This window comes from Dromaius novaehollandiae, chromosome 11, assembly GCF_036370855.1.
Source record: "Dromaius novaehollandiae isolate bDroNov1 chromosome 11, bDroNov1.hap1, whole genome shotgun sequence".
NCBI lineage: Eukaryota > Metazoa > Chordata > Aves > Casuariiformes > Dromaiidae > Dromaius > Dromaius novaehollandiae.
In genome coordinates this window covers 6127345-6147737 of record NC_088108.1, presented here as the reverse complement: position 1 = coordinate 6147737, position 20393 = coordinate 6127345, and the positions used below count along the sequence as shown (strand labels likewise).

The 20393-nt window shown below is 42.3% G+C and overlaps 1 protein-coding gene across 2 annotated transcripts in view; it reads left to right on the top strand.

Moving 5' to 3' along the window:
* PAK3 (p21 (RAC1) activated kinase 3) overlaps positions 1-20393 on the top strand; it is a 148839-nt gene that overhangs the window by 102100 nt on the left and 26346 nt on the right. For both annotated transcript variants that reach the window (XM_026100180.2, XM_064518130.1), the window contains exons 3-7: positions 6969-7069; positions 11782-11935; positions 13833-13870; positions 16249-16380; positions 17519-17681. In XM_026100180.2, the coding sequence (XP_025955965.1) occupies positions 6969-7069; positions 11782-11935; positions 13833-13870; positions 16249-16380; positions 17519-17681 (588 nt within the window). The remainder of the gene's footprint in view (positions 1-6968; positions 7070-11781; positions 11936-13832; positions 13871-16248; positions 16381-17518; positions 17682-20393) is intronic.

Sequence of the window (20393 nt, the reverse complement as noted above, 5' to 3'; positions counted from 1 at the left end):
GAGGAGTGGCTGATAAATCAGATGGTTATGCCACCATTTATGGGGACCTCCACAGGCTGGAGAAATGGACTAACAGGAACCTCATGAAGTTCAACGAAGGGAAATGCAAAGTCTTGCAGCTGGGGAGGTATAATCTCATGTGCCAGGAGAGGCCAGGGGCCAGCTGGCTGGAAAGCAGCTTTTCAGAAAAAGACCTGGGGATCCTGCTGGACAACAAGTTGACCTGTAGCCAGCAATGTGCCCCTGTGGCAAAGGTGGCCAACAGCATCCTGGGCAGAGCATTGCCAGCAGGTCAAGGGGAGGTGATCCTTCCCCTCCGCTCAGCCCTGGTGAGACACATCTGGAGTGTTGTGTCCGGTTCTGGGCTCCCCAGTGCAAGAGAGACATGGAGCTACTGGAACAAGTCTGGCAAAGGACCACTGAGATGATTAAGGGATTGGAGCATCTGTCATACAAGGAGAGACTGAGAAAGCTGGAATTGTTTAGCCTGGAGAAGAGAAGGCTCACTGGGAATCTTTCTAACATGTTAAGATATCTGATGGGAGGAAGTAAAGAAGACAGAACCAGATTCTTCTCGTGGTATTCAGTGACAGGACAAAAGACAATGGGCACAAATCAAAAAACAAGAAATTCTGTTTAAACATAAGAAAAACCTTTTTTCACTTCAGCAGTGATTAAGCACTGGAATAGGCTGCCTGGAGAGGTTGTGGAGCCTCTACCCGTGGAGATACTCAAAATCTGACTGGACACAGTCCTGGGCAACCTGCTCTAGCTGATCCTGCTTTGAGCTGGGGGTTTGGACTAGATGATCTTCCAATGTTCCTGCCAGCCTCAGCAGTTTTGTGGTTCTGTGGCAGTTAGCACAAGAAGCTGTGTTGTCTTATTGGAACTGTACTCACATCTGCAAATGAAGGTGGAGGTGAATCTTGCATTAAGGCAGAGCAGGAAATAGGGTATATTTGTGTGAGACGACTGTGTCAGAGGAGTTTTTCTGTCAGGACTGGAAGAAAACAAGTGTTTTTGTACGTGTGCCAAAAGTTCCCTGACATGTTTAGCACTGAATTACTGAAAGGTAGAGAGAAATGACTTTCCTTGGAGTCTTGCAAAATAATCACAGCAATTCTTCCTTCTCTGGAGGAGCTGTTATTTGGAAAACCTTATTAAGCCTGGTGACGCATGTTAGAAAAGAGCAGAGATGCTTGGGGTAACACTGGGTTGACTAGGGAGCAGATAAGAAAACACTGCCTGTTGTGGAGGGTGCGCAGGCGCTTGGGGTAACTGCTGGTGCTCAGGAAAGATGTGAATCAAGTGATGACTGGGCTGAGGGATGGTAAGAGGAGCATGTGATGGGCCCTGAGTATGTCCCGGCAAGGGCAGGTACAGCACTGGGAACCCTTTCGCCTGTACTGCCTGATGCTTTTTTTCCCCCTTGGAGCTCACATCCCTGCTACTGTGGTCCAAGGGCTTTTCCACCCAGCCTCTTTTCTCTGAGGAAAGGACAGAGGGCTTGGGCTTGGGCTTGTGAGGAAGCAGCAATGAAGCGGGAAGGACGCAGAATTAAAATGTTTTAAACATTAAAGTGATCTTGTAGGGAGGAGCTAGAGAAGCAGGGCTGGGAGAGGGGAAGGAGGAGCAGGAGGCCCCAGGGTGCAGGAAACGAAGAAGAAACAATGGGAATAAGATGAGAAGGAGAGATCAGCAGGAAGAAGGGAAATGAAACTGTAGCACACAGGGAAAATCCTGATCCCCATCCTCTCTTGTAATGAAGACTATCTATCCTGCTGCTGCCTTCTGTTTGCATTGGTGTCCCTCCAAGGAAGGGTCGGGAATGTGGCCCATCCCTCCGAGCTCTGGCTCACCCTGCACCGCTCGGCCGGCTGGGTGAGGAATCTCTTTCGTAGGGTACGTGGAGATGTTAGAGGGCATTTGGCACTCAGAACTTCTCACAAGCAGTAGAAGGCATGGTTTCAGTCCCAGTCTTCTTCTCAGCCGGCGGCAGTCCTAATAGCTTCCCTCCTGGAAAGGCTGTGACTGGATGGGCCCATCCCTCGGGCAGATCTCCCTGGTTGACTCTGTGGAGTGCTTCCCCGCATGTTCCCTTCAGGGAACAAAACTAATTTTCAATTGGTTCTTTTTAAAGGCCAAATTAAAATCTCTCCCAGCTTGTTTAATTCCTAGAATGACTTGGGTCACTTCTTCCTCTGACTGACAGCAAAATGGTATTATCTGTCTCTCTAGGGAACATTTCTGAGGCAGGAGGTGCTGTATGAAATAAGCATGCAGAAACAGGGAGATCCAGAAACAACCCCTCCTGGAAATGATCAGTGACATTAAAGATAGATGTAATTTAACTATCAGTCAGAGCAATCTTAGGAAACATAGAAGTATCATGATTTTAAATGTGACTGTGAGGGAAAGTAAGCTAAGATTTATAGCTTAATTTTGTTGGGTGAAATAATAAATGGAGGAAATTTAACTTGGCTGGCTGAGCCCCTTGAGGTGGATTCATCTCATGGCTGGCTTGTAGGTCAGGGTATCAGCTGGCTTGTGCATGCTTCACAGACTCAGTGACACATTTTTGAGCATCTCGCTTACAAAAACAAAAGATGATTAATATGGCTGCTCTCATCTAGTGCAATGCTTTGCAGCATCATAGATTTATTTTAGTAGTCCAGTGCTGGAGCCAGTAAACAGATCGTGAAGAAAACACCATGACAGGGTGTTTCTGCCCAAAAACTGCAGCAGCTTCATTCTGTCATTTATTCACCAGCTGCAAGGTGTGCAAGGATGGATGTGCTCTCTGAAAAGCAGCGTGTATGCTGGGACAGCTGCTCTCAGGGACCGGGACTGTTTTGCAGCACTCCCCTATCTGAGTGTAGTTTCTTGGTTTTCAGTTAGGGTTGGAGTACTTCTGTGTTTAAGACCCTACTTTGGTAGGCTACTGAGAACCGTGTAGCGTCTCCCCGTGCCTCTATTATCCAAACAAGCCACTTCAAGCATTAGTGTCCTACTCTTTCCCATAGTACCTGGTCTCCTCACATTCCTTGGTACAGGAGCCAAGACAGAGGTACTGAAATACTTGCTCAGTGTCACACACAGGAAATCTCTGCAGAACAAGGGATTGAACCACTTCTCCCATCGTCCATTCTGTAGCTGTAAATTGGTCCTCCTTCCTCTGAGGTGATGATGGTGATGGTAGCCACAGTGGAGCTCGTAGCATTAGTACTTCTTAAAAGAGCACTGTTACCTCAGGATAATTGAGAGCAGGAAGAAGCAGCTTGAATTCTTCCAGTTGTTTGGATACAGCTTTGTTCTTCTTTCATGGAACAGCCTGTAATTACTGTGCTGTAGAATAAATTGATATCCTGTGTGAACTGGTGGCTCCACCGAGGTGGTGTCAAGCATTCAACCTACAGAAGTGAGAGGGGAGCAGGCCCCTATGGGTCAGACGCTCCTTTCAGCTGAAGAGCTCTATCTGTATTAAGGTTATTGGGTTAATAATATCACACCCAATGAAGTTGCTTTAGATTTAGCTGTAGATAGGAGCAGAGTCTGACCATTAGTCATCTGATTGCCTCCTGTACATAAAACCAAGAAAAGAGGGATGGAGAAAATCCTGAGGGGTTAAGAAATATGGAGGAGAAAGAAAAGAACTGGATGTTGGGACAGGGCAGGAGGGACAGAGCAGGAAGGAGGATGGGAGGAGAAGTGGATGAGTGCCAGCAGGGGACGTGAGGGGAAGGAGGAACGAGTGGGATGAGATGAGAGGAGGAGAGCAAGCAGGAGGACACAAGCAGGAGATCAGACCATTCCTTCTTCTCGAGGGGTGGGTTGCCACTTAGCTGAGTCACGCTTTTCTGCCAAACAACTGCTCTTCTAGCATAATCAGAGTAATCATGGAGATGCAGTCGAGAAGAGAGAATACACGTTCCTTGTTCTCTTTTGATCTGTGATAGTTGTTGCTGAGGTGGTGTGGGTGGGCCCCCATGGCTAACTGGTACGGCAGGGAGTGTAGTGCCTGGTTGTAAAGAGCCTTTTATAAAAAAAATCAAATAGAAATGTCCTGTATAAAACCATTAGATCCAGTCATTCATTGCTTCAGAGGAGTCAGGCCTTCACGTTACTTTGCCAGTTTATGTAAAACAGAAGTAGTCTGGGTTGCAGGGCATAGACAGAAATGTCAAAGTGTTTAGATGGAGGGGTGTTACAAAGAGGTGTTTAATTTCATATTTGATTTACATTTTATCAGTGTGTTTTGGACTGTAGGTATTACATACGCAGGCTGATGGCAGAGATCCATGAATCAGAAGGGCCAAATCTTGAGGAATGAGCTAGAGCACTTGTCCTCCAGCAGGGATGGCCTGGAAAGGACAAGTGCTGTTTTTGATGAAACATTTTATGTGACACCTTATTTCGCCTATAGATTTAACTGTTGCTTTAAACTGAATTTGATGACCCTTTAAATCTAATTTTCACTGCATTCACTCACAAATGACAAGGTAGGGGAAGCCAGTTTTGTTATCTACAATAAAAAGTTATATCTGCTGAAAGGAGATGACATCTTGTTACTGGCAACATCTATCCTGAAAATTAAAGCAACAACACCTTAGAGAAAAAAGCCCTTGCATTCATATTTGACATATTGCTACTGTCTCTATCAAATGTCCAATGAAAATAATTCATCAATTAACATCGTGTAGGGGTTTGGAGTACAGATAAAAGGTGACAGTTAATTATTTAATGAGGATAAATGCAACAATGCAGAGGAAGGATTAGAAACGTCCAAAATACTCTGGACTTTAATTATGAAGGGCAGAGCATCTTGCAACTAAGGGAGGCTGTAAGGCAGACGAAGAAAGATGTGCGGAGAAGCTTTCCCCTAATACAATATAAAGCACTGCTTGCAATGACTTGCCTCATGGAGCTGCTGTCTGTGAAGAAAGACCCCGGCTGTGAGGGATGTGGGTACATACAGTAAGCTCTGCCTTTGCATGAGACCCCTAGGTAAACTCATGAAGTTGGCAAACATAACACTAAAACACCTAATGAAAATGTTAATAATTAATTAAGTCCGTGAGCATAGTGCTGTATGTAAGAAGGCTGATGTGCCAGAAGATGGATTTCACTGTGCTCCACCCTGCTTGGTGTTGGTAGAACAGCGAAGCTTGCATGTGAAATAAGACACAAAAAATTGTCTCCATCCAGTCATTTTTAATGTGCGTGGCAGTCGTTAATGCTGCAGCTAGGGAATGCAGAAGGCAAAGGCAGAAACTGAGCTATTGCTGCTTACTCTCCTGATGATGTGCAACTATAACATGTATTCATTCGCCTGTTATTATTGATAAATGGCAATACACTCACATCTCGAGATCCTGATGTGGGGCCCTGCTGTGATAGGCACAGTACAAACCTCTCGTGTATCTCTGGAGCTCTCACAACCATTAGTGTGAAGCTGTGTCACATCGGATCTGCAGAGCCAGCCTGCTCAGGACCATGATGAGGATATGTACATCAAATTCACATTAAACCAGTAGGAAGTGGAACAGGGGAGAGATGGGATCCTGAGGTGCAGAGTGCTCAGTTCAAAGACTGGCAGTGATGTGATTTTGTGCATTCAACATGAGCATTTTATGCGTACCTGTTTCCTGAATTCGTAGTAACAACTTTCACATACTGCAAATGGGCACTTGCAATATTTGTTCTGTTCCTTTCATTAGCATGTAATTTTTCCACTGAAATGACAAGTGTGTTTGGTAGGATGGCAGATCCCCCTCCCAGCAGTTACAGCTATGCCACTTGCATAAAAGAAGATCCTACAGATAGTTCTGCACAGTATTTTTCAACCACATGATGGTTGTTCCTGGAGCATGCTGGTTCTCCAGGGAAGCAGAATACTTGAGGTACCTACTGACAGGTCGGATATTTGCACATGGCAGGTGTGTGTGTGTTATATGCTACATTTATCTGTGTGTTTGGGAGTAGTCCAGAGCTGACATTATCATCACCATGTTTCAGAAAAATCTCCCTGAAGGTGGATTCTTGGCACATCAGGGTGAAGGCAGCAGCTTTCAGTCTTGCTTCCATTCCCTCTTTGTCAGGTCAATAAAACTGGACTGCAGTGAGAGCTGTCGATGGTGAAAAGCATGGGAGATGGGTGACCACAAGAGATGTTTCAAAAGCTGTTAGAGGAAAAACTATGCAGCTTGACTGGCTATCAAGTCTTTCTCCTTCAGTAGGATATTCCAAACTCTGTCAATACAGACTGAGTGATTTAAAAACAAGGAATTCCTTGAGACTAATAAAGCCTGTTTTTATGGATTTATATCTCTTAGTTAATTGTGGGCTTAATGAAGTTTTTCCAGTGGCGTTTGTGGGATTTTCATGCTGTGCAGATTCTCTGGTTTCTAATAAAGACAGAGCTGCTGGTTCAGCCTTTTGCCCAGTGAGGAGACTGCAATAGGATCTTTGTCTTCTCCCCAGGGCTTGTAGGAACCTGTTTTTCAGTAAAACTGCTTCCCTCTGTCTGATGTGCCTGAGTTTGACAACAGGTTCAAAACATATCTGGAGAAAAGAGAGGCATGCGAACAGGCATACGCTTGCATGTGCTGGATGCAAAGTCAAACAGGAACTAGTACCTGGATGTGAAAACTTGAGGAAAAAAGAACTAATAATAGAAATAATACTGGTTAGAGATGGCCTAAGAAGGCCACTTCATCAGCGCAGATCCCTGGTTTTGGCAGCTGTGACATTGATCGGAAGAAAATCAAAATTGAATGTCACCTTCCAGACCTTCTCAAAACAGCGGTGATAGTTAGGCTCATCTTGTAGTAACCTGGGTCTATTTGTGAAGTAAGATTCACTTCGATTTGCTATCTACTTTTAAAGTACTGTTTTGACCACACGATTGTGAAAACTTTTGAATGAAAAGCTGTGCAGAAAATAAGTGCATGTTAACATTTTGCCTCTAGCCAATAAGAAGAAGGAGAAAGAACGTCCTGAGATCTCTCTTCCTTCAGACTTTGAACATACGATTCATGTGGGGTTTGATGCCGTCACTGGAGAATTCACAGTAAGTAACCTCTGTATTGCATCCTTACCAAAACTTCTATTTCGCGATGGTGAGAAGTTGCCAGAAACTTCAGATGACAGCAGCCAGGCTGTGAAGAAAGAGACTTTTATTTGTTGGGCTTAGAATTTGGAGTGTTTTACTTCTGATTCAGGCTGCTTTTTTTTTTTTTTTTTCCTCCAAGGATTATCAGCAGAGTGTCTGTGGAAAATGAAAACTAGGAAGAACGTAGGTGTTTGCTTTTATCAGTCCTATAGGCTGCTACAGGTTTTGGTTATTCGCTGTCTTTGGAAAAGCATAAAACCCCTCACACATGTGCACAGTGTATGGTTTGCTCTAGGCAATCAGCCCCAAAGTGCAAAGTCCAGCTGCTCTGCAGACAGCTCTTGGAGATGCTCAGAAAGCTGCAGCATTGGGGAAGTCCATTCATTTTAATTCAATAACTTTCAAAATATTTCCATAGACTAGGTGATCTGACACATTGCTAGCCCATATGCAATAGTAAAATAACAGTCAATCACAAAGTGTGTGAAGTGTTGGGGAAAATGAGTCTGATGGAAGCTCCTTGGAGTCTGCAGGGGACTTCAAAGCATTTTCTATCAGGCTACTAGTTCTGTGTTGAAACCATTAATCAGTAAAGCTCAGTGACAGGCAGCTTGCATTTGGTTGAACTGTGGAAGTGAGAGGCAACATGAGTAACTCTCCGAACCGCCAGTACCCTGTGAGCTAAGTGGTCAGACTGTTACCATCGTACGAGCGTGCTAGTGTTGACCGGCTGCATAAACCAAACAGCCAGGATGGGACAAATCATCTGCCTGGACAAAGGATGGATGGTGTCCAGAATTTGAGCCCCAAATGTGATTTCTTCCTCATTTTTACTTTGATTGCTACTTTTTTTTTCTCAAAAACTTTCAGAAAGCTGTAAAAACTAGAGTAGGAGTAGTAGTCATAATAATAAAAGTAAAGGCACTTGTTTGATGGTCTTCAAAGGAGAACTGAAATTGAAACATCCATAGTAATTAGGAAATAGAATTATACTTAGAATATGTAGATTAGTTTATTAGCTTTTTAAAAATAGACAACACTACTTTTAAAAATTATTCAGTGCCAAACCGAAGGCTCGATTAAATGGTCATTTAAAATGTCCAGATGTGCTCATCTTTGTTCAGAAATTTACCATAAATCTGCTACTTCAGAGCTTTCTAAATTTTTCTGTACTGTCCTACTTTTTCTCCTTTTTCCTCTCAGTCTCTCCCTGTAGCTGCTTCATTGTCCAATTTAATTTTCAGTGCTATTCTCTTTATCTTGGTGTCACATTATATTCTCTTACTTTCTGGATTTTTTGTTTGTTTTCCTTTTGTATTTGCATCCCTTACTTCTTTCCATCCTTCCTTGTTTCACCATTCTCCCCACTGCGTGTTCATTTATTATTCATCCTTTTCTGTTTTTTCTTCCTTTCAACTTTCTGCCTTGATCTCTGCCCTTTGCTTCAGACTCTTTTCTTCCAGCTCTGTGCAAATGGGATGGGTCACAACTATGCTGTTTTGCACATGGGTTGGTGGTGATGGTCCCAGTTAATTTTCCATCCCTGCCAGCTGGAACTGAAGGGAGGGAAGCAGAGGTTAATATGTTTCAGTTCTAAACACTTTCTGCCAGTTCTTCCAAGATTGCTATTTGAATCAGTTTTAATATTACTGTTATCATCCACCATGTCAAAACAGTTTACAGCATCAGACTTTTTTGATTTTTATGTCAGATGCCACATGCACAGGGCCCGGCCTTTTGCAGAACGAAAGACTTGTTCTTGGCTGAATATATATAGCTTTACTCTTCTGGCAGCAGTTGCTTTTTAATACGTTTTTCCCTTTCAAAACAGCAGACATTAGCTGGCTGCTGTTGGGTAATCATTGCTGTTGGGTAGTCACTGCTACAGTAGTACTTGTTCTTAAAGCATCAAAGTACAGCTGGATGTACGCTGCAGGATGAGAAGGCTCCAACCAATTTAAAGCAACCACAGAGATAAGTGACCCCCCGCGCAGGTTGGTAGGACAGGGCTTGACTTGCAGGCCTTGGTGGAGCAAAGTGTCAGCCAGACCAATGGAATTTTTGCACTTTTGAGGACTCAAACAATCCCCAGATACAAGCACTGCATTATGTTTGGCACGTCTGATTTGTCCCAACCTGGATACAACTCATATGTCAGCCAGGTAGTCGTGTGGTAAGTACCTTTTGTTGAAGGGACTGCCGCTAGCCATATCACGTACAAATATTCCCACTGTCTAGTGATCACACTGTCTGTCTCCTTCAGAAGTTTGGAAGTGCCATGGGAATGTGCAATAAATGTGCAAATATCTATTTTTAATTTAAAATAATTACAGTTGTCATGCCAGTAGTGTCTGCTTTACTGATTACGTGCAATGCATTGAACAGTGTTCTAACACCTAACAATCATCCCCTTGGCTGTATTACCTGATTGCTATTAGTTGCATCTCAAATCAAAGTTGGGAATACCTGCATGGGCTCCTGATTATTTGGCTTTCAAGCTTGAGCACCAAACTGTGTTGCTACTCATGAACGTATGTTATATCTCCATTTCACTGTGCTTGGAGCAACCACACTTGCTAAGAAGTAGGGCTTAAAGTGCAAAGTAAAATTGGTTAGAAACTATTGGGCAGGAGCATGCTTCTAGAGCTTTATATTGGTTTATTTTGAAGGAGCAGTTGCATTTTCTGAATGAAGGAAGAAGTGTGGTTTGCAGGATGTTGGAGTGGACTTTGTAAAGCATGCCGTTTTGAAACAGTTTCCTGATCCCCAATCTAGAATAAAACCTGGTCACCCACGAAACTCTTAAAGTTTACACATTCTGATATTAGCAAGTGGGAGAAAGTTGTGGGTACGGATCCAGAGAAGTTGCACATTATTAATCTAAACAAGCATCTCTTTAGAGTTGTCCTGGTTTTCAGTCTGGCACTTATAGGTTATTTGGATTAAAACAACGCACAAACTCCCGGTGTGAAGTCTGAGCTTGACAGCTGCTTTCTCCATTGCACTTTGTTGACTCATGCACTGGCCAGTTGTGATCTTGGGGCTGAAGAACCATTGGAAAAATTTGTGTAGAGCCATTCAAAACTGCTAACCTGGCTTTAAAAACTAGACAAACAAATAGCTGAAGCCCAGATCTTTCCTTTTATTTTATTTTATTTTTTAATTAAAAAGAGGAATCACAAGTAATTTTTCCAGTCACTTGCCGTTAATCCTCAGTAATGTATTTTTATGAGGGAGAGAAAAACTGGTTTAAAAAGAAAGGAGGGGGAATGATGCTTCCAAACTTTGGAACAGTTGTGATTTTTCTGTTTTCCTAAACCTGCCTCCCTGTAGCCTGTCCACCACCTAATCTGTTTGGTGTACCTACCTCATAACTCCCATTTTAGATGGGATTTTCCCCATTTTGGCCCATTGGTTTCACCTCCTACCACCTTCTAAGTTGTCCCACATTCTGTTTTAACTTTCTTTTCTTTCTTTATTTACGTCCATTACAGCCAGATCTCTATGGCTCACAGATGTGCACAGGGAAGCTCCCAGAGGTGCGTCACAGGCCCAAAAGAAGCTTGCATCAAAGTGCTTCTTTGAGATGTCATAGCACTGCAGCAGCAGGTTGATGTGTGTGCAGTAGATTTGTTGCTTGGCTTATCCCACTTTTTTTCATTAATCCGAAACTCTGGAGGCCCATGTCACACATTGTTTTGCAGAGAACTTCTTAGGAAGAAGCCATACTAAAATGTTTATCTAGATTGGGGTGGCACCAAGGGTAAGCATAAATGCACTTCAAGTGTAGTTTTTTTATTCCTTAAGCCCTGTGATTCGCTGGTAGATGTTGGCTGTGCAGTAAATGGGGAAAATTACAGGCTCTCAAATTTAGGAAATTATACTGGATATTTAAAGCAATTTCTCATCAATATAATTTCAATGCAGAGTTGCGGCTTTCAGCAATTGGGTCAGTTTTCAAATGCCACCCTCGCTCCTGAAATGTTTGAGAGTTCGTGCAAGGCTTTGGCACTGTCAGCCTGTTTTCTGACTCCCTGGTTTCTATATATTTGCAGCAGGGAATCTAGAGAGCTGCAGGAGCTCTAAAAAGAGGCATCCTTAGCAGCAGCTGTGTTACAACTGAGTGCTACAGTGTTGAGAATTTAAATGCAGATTCTTAACTCCTCAGTGCTCCCCTGATAGGTTGCAAATTACTGTATCAGGGTGGGCTTTACCTTTTAATCAGACCGCAGTGATCATTTCAGCAATGTGTATTTGCATTATTAAGCATTAAAAATCCAGTGTAAAGCTCCTAAAATACACTGTGTTGTCCACAAATATAGAGTAGTCTTGTTATGTCTGCACTGAATCACCAGGAAAACGAGCTAAGCCTTAAGTCATTATTCCATGGAAGAGCAGAATTGATTTAAAGACGAGTTTCATGCACTTTTTTTCCTGTCACAGTCATAACTTTCTTTTCTTTTTAAAGTCGGATCCTGGTTTTAGCTCTATATTTTGATAGAGAAGAGAATGATTGCATCTACTGTATAAGCTTCTAATTTTAAATGTAAGGTGTCAATCAAAATTTTCTGAAAGTAATCTTACAGGTAGCATGGGATCTTGGTAAAGAACTGTACTGCTGTGACTGCTGGATAATCTAAATTAGTATTCTTTCCGCTTGACATCTACAGGGCATTCCAGAGCAGTGGGCCAGGCTACTACAGACCTCCAACATAACAAAACTAGAGCAGAAGAAGAATCCACAAGCAGTACTAGATGTCCTCAAATTTTATGATTCCAAAGAAACAGTTAACAACCAGAAATATATGAGCTTTACTTCAGGAGGTAAGTCAACATCTCGCTGTGAAAAAGGGAGTGTCAGGCCCAAAATGAGTCAAACCAAAGCTCAAGGAAGTTCAGTGGTCAAGAAGCAACTTCAGAAAAATTCCACTCAGAGAGAAAGGTTGAACGCTGTTGAAATGAGTTACATTTCCCCTTTTGTCCCCCAAATGTAGTTGAAAGTGTGACTTTCTTTGTCAGTTGTTTTCAGAGCTAGATAAGATACTAGATGGAACAGACACTGCCATTTTTATTCAGAAGCCATAGGTATTGGTAGCCAAAAATAATGTTTACTTTTCTTTTGCTTCTTCCTTGCATCCTCGTTGCTTCAGTGTTCAGACTGAGATACAAGGTGTATCTGTTTTGTCCATTTTATGAGTAACTCTTGGATTCTAAAAGCAATAGCTTACAGACTGAGGATTTTTGTGATACTTTTTGATTGAGAAGAATTTTCAAGAAATTTTGTACATGAGCTGTAGGCAAGATTAGGTTGCTATGTATAAACGCACAAATAAATGCAAAACGGCTGCTGTGGTGTCTTAAAAAGGGATCTGGCTACAGCGGATGATAAGGAAGGTAGCAATGTCCAGAGTAATCTCCGTAGCACATTCATTCCATGAAATTCCTTGTGATCCAGGAATTACCATTCAAGAGCCTGGGAACGTGATGTTGCTGTCATTTTTCCCTTGGTTGTGAACAGTCTGCGAAACTGTAGTGGAGCATGGCAAAAGTGAGAAAGCAAGTCTGTACTGTAGTTTGCATTCTGTGTCTTTAGTCTGTATTTTCTTTTTTGCTAAACAAACTCTGCTGACTGATAATTCACATCTAGCAAGAAAGCAGAGCTTTTGACTAGATGCAGCTTATCTGTTTTTTTGTACTGATGTATCTGTTTTTTTGTACTGATGTGTTCTTCTGCTGACTGTAATAACTGAGTTGGTTTTAAAACGAAGGCACTGTGAAGACACAGTTACTTCTGTAAAGCCCATGTCAACAACTTAAGCTAAGAAGAGAGTGTCCACATCCAGCCCGGTGTGGACAGCGTTTGTAACTCAGCCTGCGGTGGTTCAGTTCCTAGACGTGACAGTCTGTGGCAGCGGAGTCTGTAATTTCCTCAGTTTGCTGGTTCAACCAACACAAGCTCCAAAATGTAGGCTGGGACGGACTGCTGCACAGAGGTCCCTCTGCAAACTATGCAGTTGATTTCCAGAGTTTGTTAACATCGGTCTTTTTTTGAGTGAAAGCATCGTTTTCTGAGGTCCATAATTAAAAGATTTGACTGTTTAATTTGAAGCAGAGGCTAAAATAACAGTTACATCCGCTAAAATAACAGTTAACTTTGGGATGAAATACGAAGTTCAGAGCAGTTAGTGTATGTTGCTGAACTCACCATGTGCGCTACCAAAAACTAGGGAGATAGATGCATTCCTGCCCAGCGTAAGGAGGAAAAGGGTATAACATCTTAATGGTGGTGTTCCCGAGCTGTGTCAGAGCACAGCTGTCACAGCTGAGGGGGATTCGGGGGAAGCTTTTATGGAGAAATGTTTTCAGCAAACTAGGCAGGATCAGTGCAGGCAATTTATGAGGAAACATTAAAAGCTGCCTTAGCTCTTGGGCAGGACAGAAGTGTTGAATGTTAAAGAACAACTTGCATTTTCTTATCCATTTTTCCTTGTATTTTATTTACTAACAAAACTGGGCAAACGACTGACGCAAGAAACTATAGAAAAAGAATAACCTAGTGTATCATCCTGTCATCTTGCTTGCTATGTAAAATAACTGTTTCCGCTGAAGGGATGTTGTGAAAGAAAAATGATGTTGATTGGGATTCGCTTGTTCTGTGGGATTCCCCACGACAGGCACTGTTATAACAAGCGTCTGGTTCGTTTTCCCTTGCCCCTTGCAGATAAGAGCGCCCATGGATACATAGCAGCCCATCCTTCGGTGAGTGCGAAAGTAACCTTTTACTTCTGTAGCGTGTGAGGATCATGGTGTAAGCTGTCAGCTTTGAATTTTGTGGAAGAATGCCAGCCTCTTAGGCTGAAAGAAAGTACATGTTAGTGTCTTCACAGCACCAGGAAAGGAATCATTGGCTGTTTTCTAATTTTCTACATAAGAACTTTTAATAACAGATGAAAGTCTGGTTCTGCGGACAGAGGATAACTCACTGTTTTAGCCGTGGTGAGCTATGTAATTTGCAACAATAAGCAGTACTGTCTAATTAGCTCATTTTAATATAGCTGTAACAACTTAAAGTCCATTTCTATTAAATTTTATGCTTTTTCCTTAGTACAGCTGGATATGTAGCTGAATCTAAATAAGGTTATAATTGATATGTAACTCACTGGAGCCACTGAAAGAAAGTTTTAAATAATGATCCGCTCTAATACTGAATTGCCGTAGAAATCTCAAAGATGTGCTCATGACATCTGCATTAATACGGACCAAATTTATCAGTGTTAATGTTAGTGCATTAAATAGCAAATGATCGAATGGGGATTTGGCCTTTATTTTCAAGGGTTAAGCAACTTAATTGTAGGTTTGTGATTACACAGCAGAGAGTGTATATAATGAAATGAAAATCACCATGGAATATTCATACTTGCAATTTTAAATTGATGCCATTTCCATTATCTTTAATAAAACACACTTTTTAAAGGAAGCTTGAATTTCACGGGAGCATAGTAAGGCCTCTAAATAGCCTTTTCCAGTGGGGATGGAGACACTGGCAATTGCTGTGGGATTTTGTTCTAGCAGACAGCCAGCAGTGAGAGAGTCGGGATGTCAGCTTCCAGACCTTACCTGCTCACAGGATGCTGGTTGAAGGTTACAGTATCGAGAAAACAACTCTCTAACAGGACTGAGAAACCACTGGAGTAATTTTAATTTCATTTCACTCCTTAATGGTGTATGTTCTAGCTGCACAATTTAACACTGTCAGACCAACCATGGAACCCAGTGGAAAAAACAGTTGTAAGAATTTGACGTAACAGAAATGTGACTATTACCCTTCTTTATTTTTCAAAGTTTCATTATGTATCTTCAACGTAAGCAAAGTGCTAGTGCTGAGTAGGAAACAGTACACCGGTGTGAGGTACTACAGTCGCACACACCTTCCCGTGGGGGCACCCCTTGCTTGTCAGAGTTGCCCCGTAAACCTCCTGTTCAGAGTATCTCACGTATCACTCTCTACACTGGCCATCTCAGTAGCCTGTTTCACCCGTTACCTTTAAAAGTTGGGCGATAGAGCTGATTCTTCTGGAAAGTGTAGTGTAATTGAATGTACGTGCCAGTGTGCTGAAGTGCAGGTGAATTAAAGCAGCAATGCAGTGATCCGTTCAGTAAGGCGCAGGCGGGAAGATCGGTCCCGTTCCCCCCCATCTCCCGTGGGCCTTCCCTCACTGGTGTTTACACTGGTCTAAATGATGCCATTTTAAAGATAATCCCAAGGAGGGGCAAATATCTGGAGCAGCACCTTTGATTTGCTTAAATTCTCCCAGTGCCTTGGTGGGGGCCACCTTTAAAGCAGGGGGTGGGCAGCTGACGGGACACCTTCTCAGCACGCCTTCCCCGCTGAGTCAGCAGCAGGCACGTGCTGTTGCTGTTGCAGTAAAAAACAAACAAATAGCAAAAATATCCATGTGTTAACTTAAGATTAGGTAAAGATGAGGACGGTGGTGAAAAAGGAGCTCCTAAACAGGGAAACTCAGCACTGTGAAAACATGCAATATGATTACCCCAAGTGTAAAATAATATAGAAACAAATAGCCTTTCTCTCCAAAACCAAAATCCCAGTAAGACAGTGAAGGAGGCTTTGCGCTTTGAAGTGTGTTAACTAACTTAGCCAGTAGACAGACACCTGTTAGTGTAATTAACTATTACCATTTCTGCAAACACAATGCCAGAGCAATTTCCAGAAACTAGATGTGACTTCTAAAGATATATTCAAGTATTGCTTTTCATGAAATTAGTCTTTGACTGAATGTGGAAAGAAACAGCGTAGTTGTTTTTATTTAATTTATTGCTCCAGTGATGTGTACAAGACAGAGTTCAGTAGCCCACTGTAGTTTGCTAAACTGTAGTTTGCTGTAAATAAATAAAAAGCAAAAATGAAATAAATGAGATAAATTAACAAAACAGCAGGGTAATTTGTAACTGTAAAATTGTATTTTGCCATGTGTAAGCTACAGCTGAGGCCTCTAGGACTATACAGAAGTACAGATTGGTTTGTCATATCCAAACAGACTGAAGTTATATGTAATTATCAAACCTCCCAGGTGCCAAACACAGGAATTGTCACTCATGCTACCATCTATCCACAGAGCACAAAGACGGCATCAGAGCCCCCACTAGCTCCCCCTGTTTCTGAAGAAGAGGATGAAGAGGATGAGGAAGAGGAAGATGACAATGAACCTCCACCTGTTATTGCACCACGGCCTGAGCATACAAAATCAGTGAGTCCCAGCTTTGGTTAGGGCTGTTTGTTGTATAATTCAGAGCTGAGTATTTCTGATCAGCCAACACATGCCGTTTTTGGATGAAGATTGTGAGGGCTGGAAGCCTGCCATGGGTTATTGCTTCACCCGAGCTGCTAACGCCAGGGAAATTTGTTTTGAACTTTCTCGTTTGATTCTGAGTTTCCCACGATGCTGATAGGGACTATGAATTTTATTTTAGGATCAGATAAGAAGTAGCATTATGTATCTTAATAGTAATACTACTGGTGTAAAAGTGAGCAACTTTGTCTAAAGTATCTGTGTAGGCTCCCTCAGTTATCAGTGGAGAGAGGCCATCAGAGGCAGTTCATTTCATGTGCAGGAGAAGCTGTCCCCTGGAGGGACCCAGCTCTTTCCACTCACTACAGAAGGAGCTAAATATGCATCTTAGACTATACTCCGACCTTGCCTAAGCTGAAGTATAGACTTAGTTTGGTGAGAAGAATCCTAGGCAGCTGTGCACATCTGAAAAACTGGAATGAAGTTCCTAATTGCTGCTCCCTAAAGTCTGAAATACTGGTGAAAAGTCAGTTCAACAGTTATGATCAGAAAAGAGAGATACTCTCTGCTTCCTTTCAGGCATGTATCTTAACCGATTAAATGAGTTTTGTTGCTCATTATTTTTGTTTGGTCTGCAAAGTCTTAGAGCCTCTGGAGGGTGAGTGGCCACTGGTGCCATCCATAGAATTTTTAACAAAGTTCCAACTACAGAGTCCTTTTATTGCTTGTGAAGACACATGAGCACAGGGGTCAAGGCTGCCAGGCCCTGAACAGATTTGCCCCTGAATCCCTGAAACACAGTAAATTCATTGTCTCAGTCATCTTTCAGAAAATCAACAAAAATGAAAACTGAAAATAAACTGGCCATGAACATGTGTAAAACTGGCCTTCATTTTCGCTCATTCAGTTTGAGCAGTGGACAGTGAAAACAAACACATTAAGAGCCGTGCATGACCAAGAAACATGATTTGGACTTCATTTTTTACAGTGTGATTTTTAGGCAAACAGCCTCTTCTTAAAGATTTGCGTTTGAAATACAATCTCAGGGGCATCTCTGCAGGCCGCCGTTCTGACACAAAATAATTTCTTGTCTCAGATCTACACACGCTCTGTAATTGAACCTGTCGCGGCACCAGCACCAGCTAAAGAAGCCACCACTCCCCAGCCTGAAAACTCAAACACAAACACTTTATACAGAAATACAGACCGGCAGCGAAAAAAATCCAAGATGACAGATGAGGAGATCCTAGAGAAATTGAGTAAGTATTCAGTATGCTTCGTTTGATAGGGCAGTGTAGTGTATGCGTGTCTCAGGACTGTATGTTCCAAACATTTATTCTCATTTTAGTGTCACAGGGGCACTGACAACTCCATATCCAAACTGTTACTGTGCTTAGAGGAAGGGAGAGAGCGCTCTGGGCATTCCTTCTGCCTCTGAGGGCATTTATGATAGGGTTGGATTTGTCTGAGCTTCCTTCTATGCTAAAGACCAAAGACGAGATTATTTCTGGTTGAGCAGGAGGCTGTGCCCTAGTGAATGGCCTAGTGAACTTCTTTCTGCTGATGCCCAGATTTAACAAAGTATTTGGGTTCCTAAATTCTGTTTAGACTCCAGCTTCTCATCAGTCATCAGAGCCAAAATGCAATTCCTACTACTATTATTATTACTACCACTACTACTGTACTGGAGTTCTTTTTTTTGTAAGAATTCTCCATTTTTGTCAGAGGACTCCTTTTAAAGAACTTCAGTTGATACCGTGGGTAGAAAAGGACACGTGTTTTCCACGTGCCCCAAAAGGAAAAATTTGCTTTTATAATAACCTTTATTTTGTTTTTGAGCTTTGTGCTCATAAAGACGTGTCAAAGGGAACACGTGCACACCAGTTCTGTGTGGTGTGGTCACGTAAGATTGCACTGCGAGCATTTCTCAGGAGCTCGCCTCCAGCTCATCCGCTGCATATTCCTCAGATACATGGCACTTTCTCACAGCTAATTCCTAACCAGCCGATACTCACCATTGGCTCAATTCCCTGCACGGATCATATTCTAGGAAAACACATCAAGCTGCTGTGTGAACTCCTAGTTCTACCGTGTAATCAGTTTAATAGACTTCTTGCACATAATAGCTGCCAGTGCTATATTATCAGATAATAATATATCCTTGGGTTCATAACTTAGGCCAGCTCAGTCTGTGTCTTGCATTAACTATGAGGACAAAAAGTGGATTATCTACATCTCCTTGCGTTTGATCTCAAAGCCAGTAAGTTATGTCTTTAATGGGGACAGCCCCTTGTAAAGGGGTGCTGTCTGGCTGCTGCTTCATCACGGTGGTGCGTCTGTGGCTCGTTCTTGTGCTAAACTAACTTCTTTATTGTAACTGCCCTGCCACTGACGGTTGGTGTGGCTGCAGATGCTGAAGCCTCAGATGTGAGATTTCAGGTGCTTGTGTAGAGTTTTCTGAGTTTTTCTTCAGAGAGAATGAAATACATTAATGTATTTATTCCAGAGCTGGTAGTTACCTGCAGGTATATGACCTTATGAGAAGAAGAATTATAGCTCCTTCAGCTGAGGCTAAAGGTTTGAGACAGGTCTAATGTGAGATCTGCAGGTACGCTCCATACGTGAACATAAGCATGTGTATCATTTTTTCAGTCGTCTTTGTATCTCACATTAGGGCTGAGCCATGAGTTATTGCAGGTTATATCTTTAATGTTACATGCTTATGTGTGTTTTCTTAAGAATTTAAGATTGATGATACTGAGTGAGCCAGGCCTGAAGGTCTGGCTTGGGCAAATTGCAACGTGGACACTGAAAGTCTCTTTATGCTTCCATGAAGCCATCTGAAAACTGGATGATGGCCTTTTGTTATAGTCCTCAGCTAATTATATTTAAGCACATGTGCTTTTTTATTTATTTAACCCATACAACTTCTCCTGCCTACTTCTTCCACAGTTGATTTTATTCTATTTTTAGGAAGGCATTCTCTGCCCTCTTTTATCTTAAATTGCTTTCATAATTCTTTTTTGCTTGAAATAACTTGTGTTTTTTAAGAGCCACTTTCATTACAAGTTTTACTAGGGAGTAAAAACTGTAATATTGAGATAAGATCAAATGAAATTCTTCCTGTAATGAAATCTTGAATATGTTCCACTGTAATTACAGAACATAAGTGGCCCAGATCTGCTTTCTTAAGCAGTGACCTTAGGACTTGATAAAGGAAAGTGCTTAAAGACATCAAAATAGTTGATATGTTTATCTTTTGTCCAGAGTGGGAAGTGCTTTTCTGAACTGGGGCCACACTTCAGTCTTTGGTTTCGGTGCTATCGCATCTGATATGCAGAAGAAACCAGCCACAAACAACTGACCTCTGAAAGTAGCTACTCAAGTTCTGAAATCTGAGCTGCAAAATCAGTGGCAAATTTGGAAAATTCTTACTGAAAGTATCTGTTGTTCAGTCTCTTTTTCTCTACTCTTTCATAACATGCACTTCCATGAACTTCTGATACGTGTCCTGATAGATACAAAGTGCCATTAACTAGCTGAAAGTAGCACCTAGCCAGACAGCGGCAACACAGTATTTTTCCTGTTGCCCAGCCCAGCACAGGATTAGGGCAGTGTTTGGATTAGTGCTGCGAAGAGTCGTGGGCATGACTGTCTGAGGACGATGAAGCCCAGCAGTGCGAGCTTCCTTCCGGATGAGCTTTCTCTTGGTCACATCCCTGGCTTTCTCTCAGTTTAAAGGGAGTCCCAGATTCCTCTGGTCACATTCCTCTCGGCTGAAAGGTTATTTTATACAGAAGATCCATTTTGGTAAAGTAGAAAGCAAGCTTCGTCTTACATTATACATGTCAGTGAGTTCCCACTTTGGCCACAAAGCCGCCCTTGTTCTGCTCCTGGAGGATCCCGCTGCAGGACTCCCCTGGAGCTCAGCAGCAGCCACCTTCAAGGCATCCTGTTTTAGCTACAGATTC